At 38.2% G+C, this 24,351-nt stretch overlaps 1 protein-coding gene across 24 annotated transcripts in view; it reads right to left on the reverse strand.

Moving 5' to 3' along the window:
* Positions 1-208: 208 nt before the first annotated feature.
* The window catches only part of ADNP (activity dependent neuroprotector homeobox), a 33,118-nt gene continuing 8,975 nt past the window's right edge, over positions 209-24,351 (reverse strand). For 7 of the 24 annotated variants that reach the window (XM_056353969.1, XM_056353973.1, XM_056353975.1 and 4 more), the window contains 6 exons: positions 22,614-24,275; positions 21,226-21,271; positions 19,684-19,990; positions 7,985-8,097; positions 6,418-6,510; positions 209-4,428 (listed from right to left, as the gene is read on the reverse strand). In XM_056353969.1, coding sequence (XP_056209944.1) covers positions 1,288-4,428; positions 6,418-6,510; positions 7,985-8,097; positions 19,684-19,990; positions 21,226-21,264 — 3,693 coding nt within the window. In that variant the 5' untranslated portion in view covers positions 21,265-21,271; positions 22,614-24,275 and the 3' untranslated portion in view covers positions 209-1,287. Of the gene's footprint in view, positions 4,429-6,417; positions 6,511-7,984; positions 8,098-19,683; positions 19,991-21,225; positions 21,272-22,613; positions 24,276-24,351 lie in introns of those variants that run through there. The other 17 variants (XM_056353977.1, XM_056353976.1, XM_056353978.1 and 14 more) reach the window with 11 other exon arrangements.

Below are 24,351 nucleotides of genomic sequence, written 5' to 3' on the forward strand. Positions count from 1 at the left end.
TAGGATTTTCAATATCCTTGAAGATCAGTCTATTCAGTAAGAAAGTACTAAACATATGTGCCCCAGCAGAGATGGGGGGGACGGGGGGGGACACGGGGGGAGAAGATAGGGAAAAAAAAAAAAAAAGAAAAGAAAAGAAAAGAAATGAATGGAGCAAGGTGAGATTTACCAAACAGGAATGTAGCACTTGCATGTAATAAAGCAAATATTTACATTAAGCACAATACAGCAATTTATTTAGATGCTTAAATGAAGAATACAAAGGGAAATAAAGATCACAAAATTATACATACTACAACAGTGTGTCATATATTAGATGGTATAAATGAATACAACACCTTGTTGGTGTTAACTAAAGATAAAACTAAATATCCAAAACACAGCACTTTTGTCTCAGTGTGCTGCTTCAACACAATACACTTTTATACAGATCTAAAAGGTGTCAAAATTAGTAGCTGCAAACTTGTTTCTTGCATGTGATTTTTCTTTTTTAGCTTAAAAGATTTCAGAAAATGGCTCTGAAATACGTTTGTCATCAGTTGTAATGTCAAGGATATTCAGAACAAGAAAATTCTATAATACAATAGAGTCCAGATATATTTTTTTATGTCGCTGGCCTCTGTTTCGAGATTGTACAAGGTTATGTGCAAAAACTAAGTTTGTCAAAATTCATACTATAGCAGTTTCAAGCTTTTGCTAGGTAAACTAGATACAGCATTTATTACACAGCAGGGCAACACTAAAAAAGAGAAACAAATCTATGATGGGTACACAAGAACAATTTCATAAGCTTCACTTGAATAGGTCTAAAAGACTGTACAAATATACATTTCAACTATTCAGAATGATACATGAAAAAAAATCAATTTCCCCATAGTCTACTATACACGTTGAACTGGTAGCTTGTATGGTTGGCCCTACACTACCATGTGAAAAAGGGTAATGTTTAAAAAGACATACAACTGAACATGTACAAGAGTGAAATAAATGTTGAAAATGCAGATAAAATAAACCTCTGCTTTTCTCTGTGTGCATTCTGGAGCCACCAGCTTATCCGTTTTCACATTAAGTTACTGTGCTCATCCCAGCAGGTATTCTCAAGCAAGATTAGCCAACAGCATCCTTAAATAACCACTGGAGTAACAGCGGCCACGACCACCACACGCCATGCCCTAGCACTCGAAAGGCAGTACCAATTAGAATCGAAGCTCAGCAGTCATACTGAAATGAAAGTGTTGAGACAGCTGTAGATTGGATCACATCACTGACACTTCCGCATCGAGCAGCTCACGCTTGCTGGCTGCTCAGCTCTACACCAGTTAAGCTGCTATGCATTGGTTCTGCTACTCCATCAGTCACGCTGTCAAACTGATCTCCATCCTCACTGTCAATTGTGCTATTCTGCCATTCCATCTGCTGATTCGACAAGCTCTCCTCAATCTCTGATGCATTTTTCCATTGTGACTGGTCCTTAGACCAAAACTCTTCTACTTTTCCATAGGAACGATTCTTCCACTTTGACTGCTCTTCATCACTTTCAGATCCACCCTCTTTTGTCTCAACTGTCGGTTTACTGCTGCCGGCATCTTCACTTTGGGAGGATTCATCTGTCCACACTTCTGGCTTTACTTCTGACGTATTGTCTTCAAAATCAGAAACCTGCTGAGAACCAGGCCCACTTTCAGACTGTGAGGCTCCATCTTTCCATTCAACAGCATCATCTTGATCATCCTGGTCACCTTCGCTATCTGAAACATCACCTACCAGTTTTGCTGGTTCTTCAGCAGAAATAATCTCTTCGTACTTAGCACTTTCCTCTTGTTTTTGATCAGACTTCTCTGGAGACTGCAGTGTACTTTCTTCAATGATTTCCTTGGATATGCTGTCCTCCGGGTTCTCCACTATGCTATCAGAAGAGGTTTTCCCACCCATGTCAGAAATGTGCTGACCAAACGGACTGCCACTTTCATTGTACTCCTCTTCTATATTTTCATAGCTGTCTGAGGAACTTTCATTGTCTTTTTCCAAGCTTATTTTTTTATCAACAGTCTTACTAACATTGACTCTGGAATTCTTTTCGTCGTGGTTTTCAAACAGCCATTCAGCATCAAAATCCATTTCATGTTTGACTTTGTTTAACTCTTTCATATTGAAACCAAGCAGCACACCAGGTTTGTATTTTTCACAATCTCTAACACATTTCTTCCTTTTGTTACTGAAATGAGACGCAATATCAGATTTCCATAGCCACAAACTGGCAGCCAGCTTTTCGATCTCTCTCCTAGTGGGATATGGTTGCTTATTAAAATATTTTGTAAGAAATGTTTTCCTGGCTTCATAGGAATCGTCTTCATGACCCTTGGGGTCTAATGCTAGAACTACAGGTTCTTCGGGCTTTTCCTCAAAGGCAGAGGGGGAGTCATCGTCATCCATTTTCCTCTTCTTCATTAGCGAGAATTCCATGTGTTCGTAAGTACGTTTCACAGGTGCGACAGCTGGAGACTGGCTTAGCCGAGATGACGACGTACCTTTGTCCTGGCCATTCTGTGTCTTCCCAACACCTCTGCAGTGAACAAGGTGCAGTGTGATAGTTGAGGCAGTCATGTTACTAGTATATACACCAAGGCAATGGATGCATTTGTAGGTTAGCTTTTTCTCGACTGGATGAACCGTCTGAATTACTTGATGCCTCTCCCGTAGATGATGTGCAAGTGCATCAGAGATGGGTCCTTTTAGGATTGAAAAGCACAGAGGACAGAGAGTTTTCCCCACATCTTTTTTGTAGGGAACTGCTGCTTGTGGAGAACTTTTTACAGGTACGTCAGACTTCTCCTGGATTTTCGGCTGTGGTTTTGGAGGAACCGGGGGGGTATTCTGAGCATGGTAAGCTACAGATTCAGCAGGAGCATCTCTCAGGTTGTAGGTTGTTACGAGAAGATGTATGTTCGTGTGACTACCCTGCTGCAACGTCAAATCAAACGTTAGAGTGGAATCGGTTTTAGGTCCCATTTCTTCATCAACGTGAACCATTCGCATATGAGCAGCCATCTTTTCCACATCATTGAAGGTTGAACGGCAATACGGACAAGACAGACCATGTATTAACATATGATTAAGCAATGTATCAGTGGGTAAATAGCGATTACAGTATAGACACTTGCTAGTGAAATTGTGTATTTTCATTATATAGTTAGCTACTGCAGGCACCTTTTCAGCCTTGTGCTCCTTTTCAAAGTGGACACTATACACATTTTCAGGAAACAGCTCATTACAGATTGTACAGATTTTCCACTTCTGTGTGGATGATGTATTGACAGCGGAAGGACCTGTAGCAGCTACAGGAGATTTGGAGCCAGACTGACCTAATACTCTCGAAGCTGCCTGTGACTGTGATAATGACGTCTGTTTCAACTGAGCTGACGAAAGAGAAGATGAATTGGCAGACTGAAGAGAGTATCTGGCTGAGGCCTGTGATCGCTGCTCCCCTCCAAGAGTATAAGGCCTTCCATTTCCACTTGCTGAAAACTGTTTCATTGTCTGCGATTGTTGTGGAATAGAAACTGGTGCGTTACCACTTAAGTTTAGCCTTCCCCCTGGCTGACCGACGTAACTTGGCGGTACTGATTTGACTCCGTAATTGTTCTGTTGTAGGTGAACATTTGACATCATATTCACTCCTGCGGAATTTAATGTAGGCTTTGGTATAGTGAGTCTGTTCATCATCTGCTGGGACGAAAGAGATCGAACACTTCCAGGGGAAAGGGGACCCATCCTCTGAGGGAGTCCCATAGGCTTTTTATCCTGTGGTTTTGGAGCTATTAGCATCAAAGGTTTAGATCTTGGAACCACTACATTAGTGTGACCTATCATTGCTGTTACCTGATATCCTATACGTTCATGGTCTTCGATAACATGCTGTACTAAAGCTTCGTATGATTTCGGCATAAAAAGGCATCTTTTGCAGTGAATACTACCCTCCTCTCGGGTACTGGAACTTAACGGAACTGCACCATTGAGTGACTTTTCACCTCCCTTTGCTACGTAAGGAGCAGCAACATGCTGAAAATGTTCCCTGTAAATGTGCTTTCTAACTATTTCATACAGAGGATCGCGGTAAGTGCACTTCTTACAGTAATAAACAGCTTGTTCTACACTGTCAGCCTGCTTAGGTTTAAGGCTATCATGTTTGTTTTTATCTTTAAAAGTGCTGATGCCTCCACTCGGTGTATTGGCGTTTGGAGCATGAAATATTTTAATGTGCGTTTCCAAAGTCTTTTTGTCCGCATTGAAAGTACAGTAAGGACAATTAAGGAGAATCCTATTTTCAAAGTCTTCACTGTGAACATTCCGGAAGTGGCTTTTGTAGGCTGAAAAGAACTTTGAGGAAAATGGACACGCACTGCAGCAAAAGGGCTTTGTCCGATAGTCCTTAAAACAAAGAACAAAGCAGAAACTAAGTATTGAAAAAGCAGGTTTTTAGAATAACAACGTCCATGATCTTCTCTAAACAATAACGTTTCTAATAGTCTCAAGACCCCCTGCAACAATCTCAGGTCTTTAGGTTATTTTCTTCTGTCCCATTTTTGGCCTGCAGATCAGGCCCCAAAAAGTTTTATCATCTGAACATACACATGTGGCAAGTGCCAGTTTAGAGGTCCCTCAAGGGTTTAACCATTAACTCAGCAGGCAAGGCTAAGTTGTAAGATCTTTCTCCACCAGTCAAAAAAAGGCCTCGTTCCCTGCAGCTGAGCCACGTGAAAATATTCACTGTAAGCTCAATTCCAGGAGGAAAAGGCAAGCACGACTGTTTGAGCAGAATGAGACTGTATCCAGGAGACAAGTTACTTCCCATCAAAATCTGCCAAACATTTATAGGTAAGACAGATATATAACCAACTATTTCAGTGCCTTAATCCTTTACAAACCTTAATTATAAAAGATGCTTTTTAAAACTTATTTTTGGTGAACAAATGAATTTAAGCTTACCAAGTCATATACTAAGGCTACAGAAGCCCTGAAAGCCACCAAGCCTTTTCCTTCTGATCAACACACAAACCCGATTTTTAAACCGATCGAGTCAGGAGGGAAGGAGAAAAAAAAAAAAATAAAGAAAAAGAGGTATTTGAAGATTCCACAATTGCAGTTTCCCTGCACCCTTTATCGTTGTTAAATAGAACGTGTTGCCAATGTAGTTCTTGTCAACTGCTGTAACAGAAACTAAAGTTACATTGGCCTTAAAGACAGCCACACGCAATCTAGCATTTCAGAGGTAAGCCATTAAATTCAAATAATTACATTCATCATGAGCATCAAAACAAGTCTTGTGCATCGAGCAACACACAGATCATTTTTAGTAGCTAGAGAATTGTACTCTCCCTCTGCGTAAGTAAGTAGGAATATATGCTTCTGTCCACCTGCTGAAGCCTCAGACATCTGGTAGGCTGGAGACAAGATACAACAAAACAAACTAAACAAAAGCTGTCTCCTTTTATGTTACATTTTTATTCTGGAATTAGCTAGAAAATAAAAGGACAACATTGGTGTATTTTATGGAACACAGTAATAAAGGGGCATTTTTAGATTAACACTACACTAGGAATCCATCGTAATACAGGTTCCCATTTCCTGTAAGAGCAATACCTGATCTTTGAGATGCTAAAGGAGGGCTTATTTTGCTAAGAAATCTGTCACCTTTTCACTGTTCTGTCAGTGCTGGCATTACTCCATACTGTACCATCAGTAGAGGCTACTGCAGTACACACGACTTGCCTTAAATGTGTTTAATCACAACCAAGTATTATCTCCTCCCCCCACTTCTAGCTCAATTAAAATTTCCTTTACTACTGGCTCAGGAACATCTACAAAGTATGACTTCCAGTGTCACTTAATTCTTCTGTATGGAGCTGTATGTGCCTAAACCAAATCTCATAGTCAGATTATGAGAATCTTCAGATGTGGCAGACTGCTAACAGAGCTACAACAATAGCAGAGAGAGCAGCAGTTAGATGTGGTCATTTAAACTTTTTCTGAAATGATGAAGACAGGTAATGAAACAGATAATGAAAGGTAAAAAAAGCTTATCATGAACTGTATAAAACTGTTGATCTTTCAACGAGAAGGATGGTGAAATTGTGCTAAGCTTGAAAACAGATGGGCTCCTAATATGTAGTTGTCAAAAGGCAAGTAAAATTTCTTGACCAATCATTTCTCCACTATTTGGTTATCCATACTACTAAGATAAAGGCCAGGATTATTACTTTTAATTAAAAAGAGTGCACCTTTTTGCTGTCCTTTAAACTGACAACAAAGGAATATCAAGAAATAAACCTGCAGGAAAAGCTCCTGGCCTATCTGTAAAACGTCCTTTAGCATGAACCACCTTCAGAATCAGATGAGTCAACATAAACTATTACCAACCTGATTTTTTGTAAGCGATGGGTCCCACAATCCTACATCTTCCCATGTAGTGTTTTTCAAATAAAAGTCATTAGGTTCAAACTGCTTAAAATCCTGGAGAAGGGGAAGACGGGAAGAGAGTACAGAGAATCAAAACCAAAGACCAACTGCTCCCTTAAGCAACTCTTGCAAGCATCCATGCAGTCCTCAAGTGCTGCTGACAAACAGTAGATATTATTAATACAAGGAAGTGTGGGTATTTAAAATGCACCTCTGTGGAGGTGAAAAGTTGTGAGTAGTCTCATAAAACACCTGAAGAACTATTTTCAATACTTAACCTCCTAATTAACCCAAGGCTGTGACTACATCCCTGCCCCATTTTCAAAAGCAGTCATGAAGAAAAGTATTCCTCGGCTACTGCTGAACATTTAAGATCTCACGGTTGCTGTAACTTCGATGTATGGGTTTTTGTTTGGTTGGTTTTGGTTTGGGGGTGGGGCAGGGATATGTGTGTGTGTTTCGATTTTGGGGGGTTTTATTACCTGAATTTCTGTGTGAAATTAAAGTGAAAGTTTGACTACATGCATGAAGTCAAGCAGCCCAATTCCTATTAAAAAAAAATTATCTTATGAAGTACTTTAGCATTTTATCTTTGGCATATAAATCAGCAGCACATAAGGACTCAATTAGTATTTCCGCTGAAATGAATACTGAAAGTTAACATTATCCCAGTTCAGAATTTTACCCTTAAAAATTATACTTGTCCCTCAAATTTTCCACCAGGAAGGACTGGCATTTCTTTCTCTTACACATCTCACTCAAATGCTCTTTAAAGAGACACTAACAGAAAAGCCAAAGCAAACAAGTCATAATTGGCAGAGTACGGCGAAGAGCTGAATTGCGTGAGTTGACAGTACAAAAGTTAGCGTTCAGGAGAGAAAGCTGCAGTTTTGAGATGAGTTATGAAGTTTATCCAGAGGAGTAGCACAAATACCCTTCTCTTCTAGGAACTAGCACAGGTGAAGAAGTGATTCTAACTTGATGACCTACTGTTAGCACTGACAGAAACTTCGTGAAAACCTCAGAACCATCTTCCGTCTCCCAAGAACATCCTATACCGCACCTGGTTCTTGCTTCATTCCTAAATGTTCACTTAGCAAGTGCTACTTGTAAGAATCCAATATAAACAAAGGACAATCTACCTTCAATATGTATCAAGTCAGTCACATACAGCCTGAAGTGTATCTTGTCTCCACTAAACCTTCTAAAAAGTGTTTAAAGGTACATTTTATCTCAAGTTATTGTCCTACTTTGTGTGGAACTTAAAAAGCAACGCAGGGGTAAAAACGCCTGAACAACAAGGCTCAAATGGAATCCCGGAATCATTCTAGGAGCTGACGAGAGTAGCGTGTGGTGTGGGAACAGGATACAGGGGATTCCTTCGAAATTCACAGTAAAAATGTAACATTTCATGGAACAGGTCAAAAAAACCCCAAACCCCAAAAAAGTCATACACCAAAGACTTCAGTGTCCCACTAACTCTGGAGCATTAACTCTAACTACGACACTTGGGAGGCATCATACTTACTTCTATATGTTCTTTACAGTATTCCAAACCAATGTCACTAAGTATTTTTTTCACAGTTTTCCGGGCCTTTCTTAAACTGCCAAGGTTGTTGACAGGAAGTTGGAACATAGTTTCTATTGAAAAAGAAAGTAAGAGAAAAGGTTTAAGTCAAATGTGTTTGGTCTGACAGAATGTTGCACTTTTAATTATTAGCAATTTTCTGTCTCATTTTACCCATGTAACTCAGTATCAGAGCTGTACCATTAACTACGAAACTAGCACATTTTCTGTCTGATTTGTTCTTAAATGAGGCTGGCCATAAAGCTAGATATTAACAAACTTGAGAGCATTTAAACCAACAAACTAGTAACTATTGCAGGAGTAATCAGCTGCATCTGGAAATAACTTTTTTTTTTTAAGAGTGTTTGTATTTACATGAAATTTACCCCTATACTGAAGTACTTAAAAATTAAATTTATCTTTTGTGCATGTGTCCTAACTAATTTGAAAATTGTTAAGTTGAGCTTCAAGGTTTCTGTCAGTCTTGTAATAGATTTAATAGTATCTCTTCAGTGAGAAAGAGGTTTCTTGCATTCGGTTGTAGGTAGGGTAAGAAATTAATACCATTTCCTCCATTTATATATATCAAAAATATATGTTTTATATATATTTATAGCTTTAAATGGCTGACAAGCTTGCATTCTTTTATTTAGATAGAACCTGAAAGCTTGGTTAGAGCTCTTCAGAGACATAAATCACTGGAAAGAGTACAGTAGCTGGGTATTTTCAGCCTACAAGACAACCTTCCCTTTCAGTTCCCCACAGACAGCTAATTCCAATTAAACTGTCTGTTAATGATCAGGGTTCTCCAGCTAAAAGGAAGTCTGAAATGTTAAGATATGTGGATTCCCAGATTCAAGCATTACCACTAAGATTTCTTCCGAACACTAATAACCTAGTCTTATTTTGTGTATAGAGGAGTTCTGTCTGCATGCTGCTACCGCTATGGTTGATGATGGGTCTGTCGCTGAGCAAGTCACCTACACTTTAAGAAGGTGCAAAACGGCAGAAATGTGAAGTCCCTGACAATGCACAGTTATTTTGGAAGTGAGAGGAGGTGGAGCCAGCAATAAAAAGGTAGGCTTTTCTCAAGGAAAAGGGAAGGAAGTTTCTTAAATAGCAAGAAAATGTCAGAGTTCTTATCTTGTTCTCTAGGCTTTAATGGCCCAATGCCTGTAGCATAAAGAATATCCCCCAGAAGATATAAGCTGCATTTTTGATCATTATTTCCACAAGCCAACTCAGAAATGTTGCTTTGTTTGGATAATAAAAGGTTTGATTTGTAGCAACAAGTTAATCCACTGTTATGGCCAAAGACTACCTACATCAGCTAAAACTGGACTTTTTTTTTTTTGTTAGAAGCCTGAAAGTATTTTTTAACATTTTCAAGCAGAAGTCTAGAATACAGAGTTAATGGAAGTTTGCAGCCATTAAATATCTGTTAGACAAAAATTCTCTGCTTTATCATGAGATCAAGGGCAACTGCTAAACTACAAAGAGCTTACTAAGAATTTTTCTCAAAATACAAAGGATAAGCATTGTGACTAAACCAACCAAGTGTCTCCAAGCAAAACAAACCCTTCTATATGCACTACCGTGCACACTCCTTAAAGTATTACTTGTCTGTTTACACACTAGTCTTATTTTCATACTCCTACCAACTTTTACTACGTAATGCTTTCAGACAGTCACTAACAACTTACTATTGCATGATTCCCACCAACAACGCTGTTTAGTTTCAGAAATAATCAAAATGAAAAGTTCTGCATGTAACAGTGCTAATACAAACCACTTCAACCAGTTTCACAATCACCAAGTAGTGCTACTAGCATGTGTTGCTAGGCTTTAGTCTCCTCAAATTCAATGAATTCAGAAATAGCTACTGGGTAAGAGTAGAAAGCTATCATGACATTTAGGATTCATACCACAACTATAAATTAGAAGCTAAGGGGAAAAAAGCCTGAGTTTATATGAAGGTCTACAGGAAAATCTTCAGAAGTACCAAAGCAATGCTGATCATTAAGGATTTTGGTACTTTTATCAGGCTGGCCACTGTCACAGATTACCAAAAGCAAATATAGTGTCATTTTAACATCCTTAAACCAAAGAAAAAAGTTTACACCTTGTCTATAAATCTCAGGAATTCCAAATTACTCAGTTATAACTGCATTAATGAAGTTACTTAGACACATCATATAAAGTGACTAGTGATAGTAATTTTCAAACAATGGTCAAGAAAAAAAAAAGTACTTCAATATTCTGTATTAATTTCCTCCAAGTAACACTTGTTAAGAGTTTAATCAAAAACATCTTGATTTCTTCACATACAAAACTCTAAATGCAGGTCTATGAATTTATGTGACTGCAGAGGTGTTTCAGCACGCTGGTCTCAGTGAAAAGGATCAGAATTGGAAAAAATTTAGAATTAAGTTCATATGACAAGCATCTATGTTCTGCATCTTATCTGGCACCTTTCATTTTAGGGAAACTCAAACCCACTTCAGAAACATGAAGAATTAGCCTTCTATTGAAATATACCTTCTACGTAGGTTCACTTACTCGTAACATGAACCCTAATCAAGCTACAAAGAGCATTTCTACAGGCATTCTTTGCTGTCTCAAGAGAAGGCAAGGATTAAACAGAGCATGGCAATAAACTGCTCTCTTCCCAGCTCTTCCCTCTAAAGCCTCTTAGGACTCTGGATGGGAAATCATGAACTGCTCTTTTTTTTATGCTGTATCCATTCTCATCTGTACTCTTTGATAATCAAATACTTCACCTGCATTTATAAACAATATCCAGGCCTCAGACACTCTTTCTCTCTATGCAAGAGTGAATGTGATGGTTCAGAGTGATTCATGCTGTCCTTTCAGAACGCTGCCCACTCCTGCCCAGTGAATTGTTCTTAATCCTCATAAAGGACTAGGAAATAAGGTTTGAAACTGAGTTTCTAACTTCTTGTTACAGTTTATGAAAAACTGCATTCATGCTTATGGTTTCTTCATCAGATTTTCTGATCTAATTCTGAACTTATCCACATGTCCCTTTCCTCTTTGTTACATTAAGAGCTATTTCTAAAGGCACACATTGAAGAGAAGTTTAAGAAAATTACTTTCAGCATACGTAAGATTTTGTAACTCTGGACTGTGTATTAGGCTTTGATTAAGTAACTTCATTAACGTGCCACCTGCTTTTCCACCCATCCCTGCCCACACCATGGTATCAGTTCAACTGTGCAGGCACCTCTGGGCAGAGGCTATATCCCGTTATTTGTATTATAATACCATTTATGACAAAGTATAAGCACATAAATGGTGGAGAAGCTTTTGAAAATAGTAACAGATATTCACCTTGCAAACAGGAATTTGTATTGAGAAACTGTTGTATTGAAAAAAAAATGAAGACCAGAAAAAGTACATTTACGTATTTCAGGGCAATACTACCATTAGTTTAGTTACTTCAAAAAACAGAACTAAAATCTCTTTGACCAAAGATATTTGAAGATTGCAATTTTGCTTCAATTGCAAAACCAATGTCTAATACAGCTTAAAGTTCAGCCAGGTCCATTTTAAAGACAACAGTAATTGAAAATATTTAACAACAGGGCTGAGCATCGGCAATGCCAATTTTGTGAAGTATTAGTAACAAATTAGTTTAAAAGATGGTAAAGTCTAATGGGAAAAAAATACTGTTGCCTAAGAATTTCAATTCCTAACTAGCCTATTGATTAATGCAAATGGTTTATCACAGTTGTGTCCTATTTGCAATTTCCAAGTCATACCATTTTCTCTATTTTTGATCTGTAGTTGAAGTAGTAAGTGAAGCTTAACAGTCCCAGATGGAAAAAGCAACTCCAACCTGCAGTTTCTTCTTCTAGGCCAGTCACTATGAAATAGCTTTCAATGCTGAGCCCACTGTCACTTTTTTCATGACTTAAAACAGATCTGACTTGTGTGATACTAGAACTGCATTAATAGGAAAAAAAAAAAAAACCACAAAGTGGATTTAGATCCTTGAACACAGATCACAAATTGGAAAGAAAATATACTTCCTTAACATTCTATTCCCTCTATTCCCTAAACAGGATTTGAAAGTATGGCTCTGAACACGGAGTTACAATAAAGTAACACAAGTTTGCTTTCAAAGCAAGCAAGATTTTTTTTTTTTAAAACTCAAGAACATCCATCTATTAAAAGTCCTTGCTGCTGCAGTTCGTAGAGCCAGAGTGAAAAATATTAATGCAGCCAAGAAATTAATCATGGCTCCACTAATTCCTTTTCTCTAAAGGCAACTGAATAAGCTTTGCTCTCTGTGTTGCATTGGTTCACTATTGCTTCTAGTAGCTTCTTCGTAGCTACCGGTATACTCAGTTTTTTCATCAAAAATTACATGAAGCAGCCTAGTCAAGTATGTTCAGGATCTGAATGAGTATGTTCAAGTGAACTTCAAATCCAAGGAGATAATGTCCTACTAAGTTTATTCCAGAATAACCTGTTATTAATATCAACTGTAGAAACATCAATGCATGAAAACATTACATTTTAAAGCTTTTAGCAAGCTGTCCTGTTTTCTTCAAAACCAAAGCCCCCATTTAAAAAATATACTCATTTTACTTGAAAAGAAACAATTTTTTTTTTCTTATAAAGTGAGTCAGTACAGCATTTGTCTTTAGGCAATAATCACTTGTAAACTTGAAAGCCAGCCACAAGTCTCAAAATAATGCTTATTATGAAATAGCTTATTTTAGTACAAAATGCCACTAACAACTTCTTTGCCAAAACAATCAAATGCTTTCTTTTAGTTACCGTGTCTAATATACCTAGACGTGCCAAATATACCATGACATATATAAACTCTAAGTGATCAAGAAAGTGATTTAGGACTGTCTGAAAACAAGATCCTTATTCTTCCTGCACCACCTTCTTTCCTTTGCCCTTTTGCCTGCCTCACACTCAACACTTTAAGACATGAAATTATCAAGATCCTCCTACCACAACACATTGGAATAGAGGATATTAGGTCTTCACATCTGAAAACAGAAGAACAACCTTACTTTGCAAATTCTGCTTGAGAGCTGAATCCAGCTCACCTAATCTTAACACCCCCCCCCCCCCCCCCCCCCATCCTTAAGCAAATACAGTTCATTTTATTTAGGAAGTTTCTGGACCATTTAATCATTAGGGGAGAGCCAGATACAGTCTGATATTAGAGTCTGTGACTACAAAAAGAGCTTTTAGCATCTCCATTCATTTCTATTTACTAATAGTAAATAGAACTAAGTAAACAGAAACAAGTAACTCGAACTGTAATTGCAATATACACAACACACTGCTGGCACATCCCTGAATGGGGCTATTAGGAGTTGGAATTAAGAAGCATCTCAAATCACCATGTAGACATTAATGCTATTCTTGAAATGAGGTATATCCTTTATCTGACCAAAGGTTGTTTAAGCAAGGACACCTGGAACATCTCTTCTTCACTGCCAGGGCTGACTCTTGCAGCTCTGAAGCTGTGATCAAAGTAATTATTTTAACAGAACACAATGCCAAGGAGTGCAGCATCCAGTACTGACAAAACCCACTAGTGCTTTCACCTGGCACTGAAGCTACCACTACATCCAGCAACCCCCACAGCAAAGGATGCCCGTAATAAAGGGCCAGAGATCAACTCTATCTTCTATAAAATAGGAGAAGCAGCATTAAACTCTTTTTCTACTGAAATGCCCAAAGTGAACCATCTTAAATACACTGCATTTCAGCGGAGACTAGGAGGAACAACTTTACACAGCTATCAGTTATCCATTCCTGACCGTTGAAGTGCTACTTACCTAATATTATAGGCTCAAGACAACTTCTGAGATCTCAAAGTAGCTTTCGAAAGAAGCTCATCAGCATTTTATTTTTAAATAAAGTAGGAATTAACTTATCCTAAGATGATACCGCTCAGTCAATGACAATTCCAGCCCAGGATTCTACTTACCAGGACATTCTGTCCTTCCATGTATTCTGTTCTATATTAGCCAAGGCATAAGTAAGTTTTATTATTTTCCTGTATGGTTCTACTCTATCCTATTCACTCCTGCACAAGTGCTAGATATTTCATTAAATCATCATAGACTGGTTTGGGTTGGAAGGGACCCTAAAGATCACTGGGTTCGAACCCCCAGCCATGGGCAGGGACACCTTCCGCTAGACCAGTTGCTCCCAGCCCCATCCAGCCTGGCCTTGAGCACTTCCAGGGACGGGGCAGCCACAGCTACTCTGGGCAGCCTGTTCTAGTGCCTCACCCCCCCCCCATATTTAATATATTATAGACCTTTTCTTTGTATGGGAATGTGCATCTGTACACACATTCACAGAAAAATAAGTCAAGATGACCACATATGTTCAGCAAAAATAATTCTACAGATAAACCTGAACATTTTTTTTATCTTCACTATAATAGCAATAATGAGATCTGCCTCTTAAGTCAGCCAGTTATTTTCAAATTCATGATTCCACACAGTAAGAATTAAGTTTGTGTCTGCCCTTCTGTTTCCTACTTCTAGACTTGGGTCCCACCTACAAATACGCTGGGAAGCCCTTGTTCTTACGTTGAGTACGCATCAATCTATACTTCAGTGCTGGGCGGACAGAATAAATGATTATCTAAAACCAAGACCAACAATCTCCTTGCTAGAAGTATCCACACAGTATCTTCAAGTGCCTAAGGAAATGGGTTACTAATTTACAAGAAAATCTGAAAACAGACTGACTCAATGAGATGATCTCAACTCATCTTTGGTGTGCTGTACACAGGGTATGACTGTACTCATCACAAAATAACGGTAAAGCAAGCAGACTAACATAAGAAATATTTGGAACCTTCTTTTGCTCTGTATTTATGCAGTACCTAGCATAAAGGTCTAGTCTGCAGCCAGGTACTGATTCCTAGAGTAATTCAGTAGCCTAATCTAGAAAAGACAAGCTTATATAAGAGCAGAACATCATTACTAAATTAGGAGCACTGCACTTCAGTTTTCATTTCATAGTCACATTTTGGAGATGCAAAGACCTATTTTAGACAAACTTCATGCAGTCCTATTTCACTGCTATGGGTAACGGCCACTATGCACAACATGAACAAAAAGCTAGGACAAGTTTCCTATCACACACGTGATAACAAAAAGGCCTGAATGAAGCACTTCCAGACCTCCATCCAAAAATCTCAAGGCGAACAGGAGGGAAGGTTTTGTGAAAAAGCAAGGAGTATCCACAGGGTAAGCAGACACACAGGAGTTAATAGGCTTCACAAAACTCAATACCGTGTACCAAGTGTGTACGTGGTATCGTGCTTGGCAGAACTGAAGCACTGTCTTTGGCTTTCAACAGGCTCAAAGAGTCCCAGGAAGAATTTAATCTCAAGCACAGTTCCAACTTGTGCATCTTACTACCTCAAAATCAGGGGACAAAATGACTGCAAAGACTTCTGTAGTTTGAGAAGTCTACAGGAACCAGCAGGTCAGTTCACTCAATAGAATCACATCCTGAAACGGGAATGGGCCAGGACATAATACAGGCTGACTGATATAAATTAATAATTATATCCACATTTTAGGAGGCAAGAGTTGCCAAGAGAGGCAACAACATTATCCCTCATTTGTTAAAAATCAAAGTTGTCTTCAGTGTTTTCAAACAACTCGGGCTCACTGCTGTAGAAAAATGGGACCTCACTTCAAGGTTAGTATTGCTCCACCACAAATAGCTTTTCTCTGTCTACTCAATTTTCTAATTTTGTTAGCCATAGCTGGTAAAAGAAAATACTAGTAGAGGATTAAATTGTGACACCTTGAAATGCTCTCCGAAGCATTAGTATGAAAAAAATTAGGGAAAACCACAATTTCTGCTTAGTTTTAGCAACTTAACACTGCAAATATCTATGACACAGGAAATCAAGACTTTAATTTTTATAGCATGACAGAAGAGCAGAAAGGAAACAAGGTCTAGGCCAAAAATTAACCACTGCAGAGTCAGAGAAGTTTCGACAACCCCCAAATTCTTCAATGTATCGCTTTTTTAAAAAAACAACCGATATAGTATTTAGGTTAAGACTTGCAGTGACTTTCAACTCCAAATTACCTCTTCACCAACTTGCTACTCTTACTAGGATGTCAAATTCCAGATGGAAACAGTTGCAGTCAGTATTAAAAAAAACCATCCAGAACCTGCCGTCTGACAAATCCTCCTGTTATGTTACTCCAAGTGATTTTTAAACCACCTTTCGCATTTAATAAAAATAAATTATCCTCACTGCACCAGCTTCAAGCACTTCAAGTTAACATGGCCATGCAGTTCAGCCCTCTAACACATCAGTTACCAAGGGACTGGAACCACCTAGAAACTGAGTCAAAAGATGAGAAAACAAAAACAGGTTACTGTGCCATTATTTGGAAAATTAATTAATGGAGAATACAATATTGCATGCCTGTTTAAAAGTTCTATATTGCAACAGTTAACATTTTCTTATGCTACGTATTTTTCTCAAACGGTCCTCCCTTATGAAGGACATACTGATCTCATACACGGCACACGGTACTCACAACGTGACCACTGTGAGCCTGCAGGAAGGTGTATGCCCAGGAGAAAGAGGATAAGGAACACAAGAGGGAAAAACAGCAAAACCCCCCTATCAGTCAAATTATCACAGGTGGTAAAAAAAGAGAAAGCTTCCACCTGTCTTTAGACCCCAAAAGCTGTTTCTATTTTAGCATAACTAAAATCTTAATTCTCCAGTGGGTCTTTTGTATTTTGCACCTCATCAAAAGGTAGCCTTGCCACCTTTGATACCAGCAGATAACAGATGTTAAGACTGCTTCGGCTCTGCCCACTTCATCTAGAACTATGAAACAGAGGATCTTCCAGTGTACAGCTTTGAAGGACCCACAAGGTAACAATGCTATTCTGATTCTGGGAAAGATGCATCAGTTTCAGAGCAAGACAGTCTTTTTCTCTCAACTACAATCTTGAGCAAATATGACAAATCTGCCTCATCATGTTATATTCATTTTTGGACAACATTATTCAAAGTGCTTACTATGCCTGTTTCATGTTTGAGCTTTGTTACAGTTCTAACAAGCAGCAAGTGTAATACATTCCTAATGTCAGTGTCTCATTAGTAAGATGGTGGTTTTCATCCAGAAATAGCTTAAAGACCTAAAGAAATAATCTGGAGGAAAATCTTGCTGTGTAAAGGAGCCAAGACAGCACCAGTCTAGGTCGTCTTCTCCTTATGCTTAACTGAGTTACACCATCTCTCAACCACCACACTCTCAGTTTGTAGAAAGCCTTCTATGACAAGCAAGTGCAGAATTGTAGGCAATCCTAAACGTTTCACTGAGGAAGACTTCTTCGCTCAACAAGGTCTATAAAGAGCATCACTGTGAAATGGCAAGTAAAAAACAGTTATGGAATCCCCAAAAGCTATACACAACCCCCCCTAGTCCACTTCATTCTTATCTGAGCATCTCAAAGCTGTACAAGTAGGCCCTTGTACAAGTAGGTACCCTAATGCTCTTTACAATGGCCACTGATTCTTCTGAAATACCTGTCCGCTGGCGGAGCCAAGCCAGTGGAATACATGATTTTTTAAATTTAATTTTTTTTTTTATATACACAAGTATGATGTCAATATTGCTGATGACGCTAGAGGAATAATCAGAAAGTTACTATCTGGCTATTCCATTTATTTCCTTTGGAAATTTTATGAATGTAGTTCTAAGTTTATCTAAGTTCACAGAGCTAAGAATAGTTAGAAAAAGCAGTCAATCAACAAAAGGAAAACTACAAAATTAAACTTTCCTAGTGAGTACTGAGTGAAAACTGGGAATGAAGAAGAAAGAAAAACATTACACAAATAAAAACGAGGCTCCTGGAAACATTTTTTTTTTTTTTATATGCATTTATCAATTTTCTTGACACACAATCTTTTTACCACCTCATGATTCCCAGACCTATAATGAAAACCTCACAGGAACATAGAGGTGAAAAGCTGGTAATTCATTTTGAGAGCATTTGCCCCTCACAATGAAATATAGTTACTCATATTAAGCAACATTTACCCTTCACCCTACCCCTTAAACACTGTAGAGGGTTTTTTTTGTGGCTCAGTTGAAAGGATCAGCACTAAAAAAAAAAAAAAAAAGCTTGATGCATATTCAGTATGTTGACCATTTTGGTTTTGTTGATTAATAAAATTATTCAGCCACATTACACACAGTACACAGGCACATAGCAGTTATTAATTGCACAACTCTTTGTTAGTGCGGCTATGTCTTTCTAGGCTGCCTCATCTTAACTGATCAGTCAAAAAGGGGTGCCAAAACACTTTTATGGAGTAAAAAAAAAAAAGCATGGATCTTTAATCCTAAACCAAACATGTTAAACACAGAAAATCCAAAAGACGCAGACAATTGAATCCGTTTCTCATTTCCAGACATCTAGTTCTTTACTACCGTTTAGAAGAGGCACTATTTCACCAAAGATTAAGTGCAACAGCCCCTTCTCCCCAACGTTTACTGTGAACACCCTGCAGGCAAAGAAGCCCAGTCTTCCAAGAAGGGCTGTGACATCTCCAGCTGTAAAGAGGGCAGCAAACTATCATCATGTGTGCAGAACCACCACCCATTTTACTCTAAGGGCTCAAATTTCTCAGTCCCACTAGAAGGACTTCCAAAGGACTTGACTCTCATCCAGTATAAATCCACTGCAGGTCTGTAGCCTACAACTAATGTTTTAGGGCTACTGCAGAAAAAAGAAATTATAGCTCCAGATAAAAAAATCCTATATAAAGTTTAATAAAAATGCAACTTTAGGAGTCTTCCTACTGTAATGTAAATACCTACTTTTTGTTAGATTTGATGCCAAGGTGTTGGCTGAATTTATCAAATCAATTGTGATGCCAACTGATTTGATGCCAACACCTTAGATCGAATGACACAGAAATCCTGAATGACACAGTGGATCTCAAACTGACTGCTTTCTAAAAACATTCTGTGAAATTTACACTTCCATACAACTTTTGTTAAAAGATTCACCTCCAAATAAGACTGGGGATCCAATTACAACTATCTCTTGGGCACGTTATTAAAAAGAATAACATAAAACATCAGTTTTACCTTTTTTATGAACACATTTGGTTGACCCTTCCTTCCCTAATGCTCTCATTTATTCACATTACTCCTTAGGACTGTGAAAACCTGAACTTTTTGGTGATCTGAAACACAGTTATTATCAGCTGTATTGATGGAAAAAGTATTCACTGCGAACATGTGTGCAGAACAGACAATTTTATAAGCAATGTGTAAACCCAGCCTTTTCTATCCCATTGTGACTTTGAGTTTGTATACATCTATACTCAGATCAATCTTGTCTTATTAAAATAATTAGCTCTGTAAGAACTATAGTTCATTAAAGGAGATTTCCTATAAATTTGAAACTAAATGATACCGATATTTTCTGTTATTTCTGCACATGCTTATAAAATGGAACTGTTCTTAATCTCTTTCCCCCTCTCCCCCTCATCATCCCTCTGCTGCTTCAAAAGGTCCATCCTTTCGTCGTTCTCTCCCCCTCTCCTCCTCATCCTTTCTTTGCTGGTTCTTGGCCTTCTTGGTCCTTACCTCGCTCATTTTCCCTCTTCTCATCTTCCCTGCGCCAATTCATAGCGTCCACATTCTTTCGTCGTTCTCTCTCATCCTGTCTCCACCGCTTCTTGATATCTTTGTCCTTAACTTGCTCATTTTCTCTCCTCTTCTCATCATCCCTGTGCCATTTTATTGTTTCTGCATTTTTCTGCGGCTCCACGCTTCTTTTGAGATAGTCTTGTCGCCTCCTCCTCTTTTTTAACATATCCCTTTCCCTGGCACGAGCCTGCTTTTCTTTCTGGGAAAGAAAAGCTTTACGGGGCATCATGAGCTGCTGCTGTACCTGTAATAATATTGTATCCATGGAATAATATACTATACATGCACTCAGTCGCACCAACAACTTTCATTTGGAGCTGAATACTTCAAATACTGAGCCAAGATAATTTACTGCTTCTTCTCTTTCCTTCATAACCCTCTGCTAGCTCCATATTAAATAATGACAGGCAAGTTGCTATATTCAGCTCCAGGCACAACACCTAGCTGGCACCTCTGCAGCTGGCGCACAACCAGCGTTGAAAAGTCAACCCCCTAAGATCCCAGGCCTAAGCAGGATGATTTCTTTCCCCTCCCCCTTGCAACTCCTCCCACAGATATTTTTTTTAGCAGCCACTTGGCATGGCTGCGCCCAGTTGAAGGAACAGGCTGATGGGAGTTGTGAAGGAAACTTGCGAATGTTCAGACCTCAGTTTCTTCTCTTATTGGACATCTACGTTTAATGAAACTTAAAGGTGCTTATTTATCTGTTCAGACCTCCATCTCTACCAAATTTGGTTGAAAATGGCCAGCTTTTTTCTTAGCTGGGAGGAGGCAGGGAGGATTAGGAGACAAGCCACAATCTGAAAAATTGTATAAGCTTTGTTTCCTTGGGAAACCCGGCCAAAACATTTAACTGCAGTTAGTAAGTCCTGACTCATCTACTCAGACTTCCTCCAAGTATGTTATGTCTTGCTATTCACAAGAACAAAGGAAAAGAGAATGTGACTGTTTACTTGGGAGGTTTTGCCGACAGCATTCCTGATGAGTGGGGCTTTTTGGTTTTGTTGTTTTGTGGCTGGTTTTATTTGGGGAGGGTGGGTGGGTGGGGTTTTTTTGTTTGTTGGTTTGGGTTTTTTTGATTTTAAGAGGTGTCAAGGAAGACTACCTTTTACAAATTGGTTTACTTTCGGTCATTTCTCTGTAGCTACCCAACACATTCGCATCTTTGAATTTACTGGCGTTAATATCTGCAATTTTGAAATCATGGAAAACAAAACAGACCACAGAAAGAACTTATACTAATATCCTTTAAATAGTCTTCTGTACACATTGAGCAACATTTCAGAAATGTCAAACATTGCAGTTGTGGCCCAGGTTTGGGGTTTTTTTTTTAGTTGGTTTTTGAATTTTTGTTTAGAAGAGAGTTTTGCAGAGGTCTACTAAAAATGAAAACTGCAGAAAGGACAAAATTACTAAATTAGAATACTTAAGCAAAGCCTAAAACAAAATGAAACAAATGTACTTTTAAAGTTTAGCTACCTTATGGAAAGCACTTGTTCCCAGCATGCAATACTCCATCTTTTTCCTACAGAAAAAGCAATGTTTCAAACCCTTATTCTAAAAGCTGTTCCTTTTTCCTATACAATATACCGCCCCACATACTTAAACCCACTACTCTAGTCCATTGCCTTTGTTAGGTATGTATTATGATCCCATAGTTTTCATTCCAATAATTCAAACCCACATTTCTTAATATCCATAATAATACTAAAAGGGAAGGGCTACAGCAGAGTGAAACAGCACAATCAAAAAAATGCATGCAGTTTGGTAACAAGTTAGTGCATAAAATTCAGATTACGCTAAAAATTACTTCATTAAAGTGTGTAGGATAGCTCTCTACGAGACAGCCTCGTTTTAAATATTAAATATTTCTCAGTAACAGTTACCATTAAAATCAGAAAGCAATGAGAATCCAGCATCAACATCATCAGTGCAACCCAGACACTGTAGATCTTTAAAATAGTTTTAATTTCTCTATTGGCTGTGTGCCAGCACTACAATATTGTTGTTTACTAGAGCAAACTTAACTTTTTAAACTTACATTATCCTTATAATTTTAATCAGTAACCTGATTTTATTCCAATAACAACAGCATTAATAAAATTTAAGTAAATCATATTTCATGCAAATGATTCTCCCACCCACCTCCCCATGAAGCCAAGTACCAACATTTAAAATCTGTCATTTTTTAAAAGCTCTTTTGGGACTAATTGTTATATTTTCTTTCATCTGTTTTTTTTGTTTTATTGGGTAGTTTTTTTCCCCCTCTGGCTTTATCTTTTCATTGTTAACAACAGTATTCCTCCCTCCCCTCCCTTTATACATATCCCAGCCTACTTTGACAGACCAATTTATAGACAAATGATAGAAAATATAATGAAAAACTTTTCAGTTTAATTTCAAGAATTAAATGTATCAATTGAGATTCAAATAAGAAATGTCAGATTCCAAGAAATAACTTAAAGGGACATCCAACTTAATTACGTATCTTTGAGCTTCCATATCACAAGTTATAGGTTCTTCCCCAGTTTCAGCATGAGAGATTAATGCAGGAAGTCTTGTCATTTCTCTTGTAGCCAAAATAATCTTTCACTTTTTCCTCTGTTGGTTTTAATAAACCAAAAAAGGGGGAAAATTTATTAACCAGGAAATTAATTAATATGTAGTGGAGCTGCCAGACTGATTGAGCTCAAAGCCACCCCCCCAGTTTTTCTAGAATTCAAGTTGGTGTTCCTTTAAGTTCAATATGTCCAAACGTCAGAAGTAAACAGTCAGAATTATCCTTTCAACTATTTTTTGCCCATACCTTGCCAAATGAAAATCTTAACTCTTCCCAATCTATTCAGTACGTATTATGAGGCATTTACCTCCAAAATTAATGGTGCTTGGGCGTCTCAGACTCATTGGACAAGTTTCATGCAAAAGCCTCCAAAAATAATTCTCCTTCCAGAACGCCCACCTCAGGGATTATATTACACCTACTGTGTGAGGCCAAAGCCCGGACATAGAAGAAGGATCATATCCTGCTGTACAAAACAAAGTGTTAAAGACAAGAGATAAGAAATGTAATAAGGGCAATCTTACATTTATAACGTACGTTTCATTGCGAAGGACTCCAAAGCTAATTATAAACCACATTTACGGTACCTTTACTGACATGGAGCTACTGTAGCATGCACTCCAGCAAGTTAACAGTGCTGCAGGAAGTTTTAGCAGGTTTGTGGCTTAAACAACAGATTCCGCTGGGTGATGCTACCTGAGGAATATTTTAATGCTCAGATTTCAATTAAGTTACCCAATTCAGAAATCCAGCAGGATACACAGACAAAAGCTTCTATTCATACTTCATATAACCTTTTGACTGAAGTGGTAAGGCCCTTAATTTACACCTCATCTGAGCTATTAGTAACCAGCAGCATAGCTGCACCCTGTATAGATGAGGTACACTTAGTGAAATATCAACAGCGCTTCTTTGTAGAGATAATTTTTCCTAGAAGGTTTCCATACAAACACAGTCCCACCTTAAATTACAAGACTATGGGAGATCAAACAGGTGACATGGCCATCAGCCACAGCCCCAGGGACATACATTCATTTGGGAAGCATTCAGATTAAAATTTTCAGTTGCAGTGCTGCTAGTAGGAGGATGTGAAGCAAACCCTTTTGGGTAATGGCATGTAAATGATTATGCTTCTGTAGGAAGACTGATACCTCTTCAACTCACATCACCCATGAGCAGAAACTCAGTCTTGAACAGACTGGAAACACAAGATATAACATTAGTATCAAGAATTCTGGCACATCCAAATCTGAAGTTTATGAAAGCAAAATTTGTTGAGTCATTTATAATTACCTCTCCAAGTAATAAGGGGGTTTACTGTTTCAAATTGTCAGATTTCAATCTCTGTTGATTAATCAGACAGAACTTCCACAACTTAAAACTACACATTGTTTTTCTTCAGCGAGGATGGTTTCAACAGAAGGTATTAAAATGTTCTAAGAAGTTCAGCAAGAGAAAATGATTAAAATATTTCACACTGAGGCAAAACTGAACACTGCATATGCTTTAGTAAGAAATGGCTACTGGTCTTCAAATGGATGATGGGTTATTTTGTTTCATACAGGATTATTTTCTAACTAGAAAGTAGAATTTGTGCCCCTGTGCCTCTATCAAGTCCAAATTACCTCTCTCCCACTGAATCCTCATTGCAGAAAGCACATTTCTGGATAAGCACCAATCAGCCTTGAGAGCAGACCAGTGAAAATTAGTGTATCAGCCTGGAGATATGAATACTGAGCACAGGGAAGTACTTCATCCCATACTGGGCCTCCTGAGGACTGAGTATCATTTCCCTGCATTGTGTTGCTGACAAGAATCACCAAGCATCTGGCATTTTTCTGACTTTATATAATCCAAAAATCTTTTATTGTAGCTCTTATTTTGCTAGTAGTTTAAGTTGAAGAAGTTCTTGGTTTACATATAACTGCGCAACATAGCATATATCAGAGCTGACAGCAGCTGCATGTTCCTGCACAAAATGAAACAAGATTGTTAGTTTCTCAATACCGTGCTTTTTATCTCCCTATTCCAACCGCATTTAAAAC

This window comes from Falco biarmicus, chromosome 10 (genome assembly GCF_023638135.1).
Source record: "Falco biarmicus isolate bFalBia1 chromosome 10, bFalBia1.pri, whole genome shotgun sequence".
In the NCBI taxonomy this organism is placed as follows: Eukaryota; Metazoa; Chordata; class Aves; order Falconiformes; family Falconidae; genus Falco; species Falco biarmicus.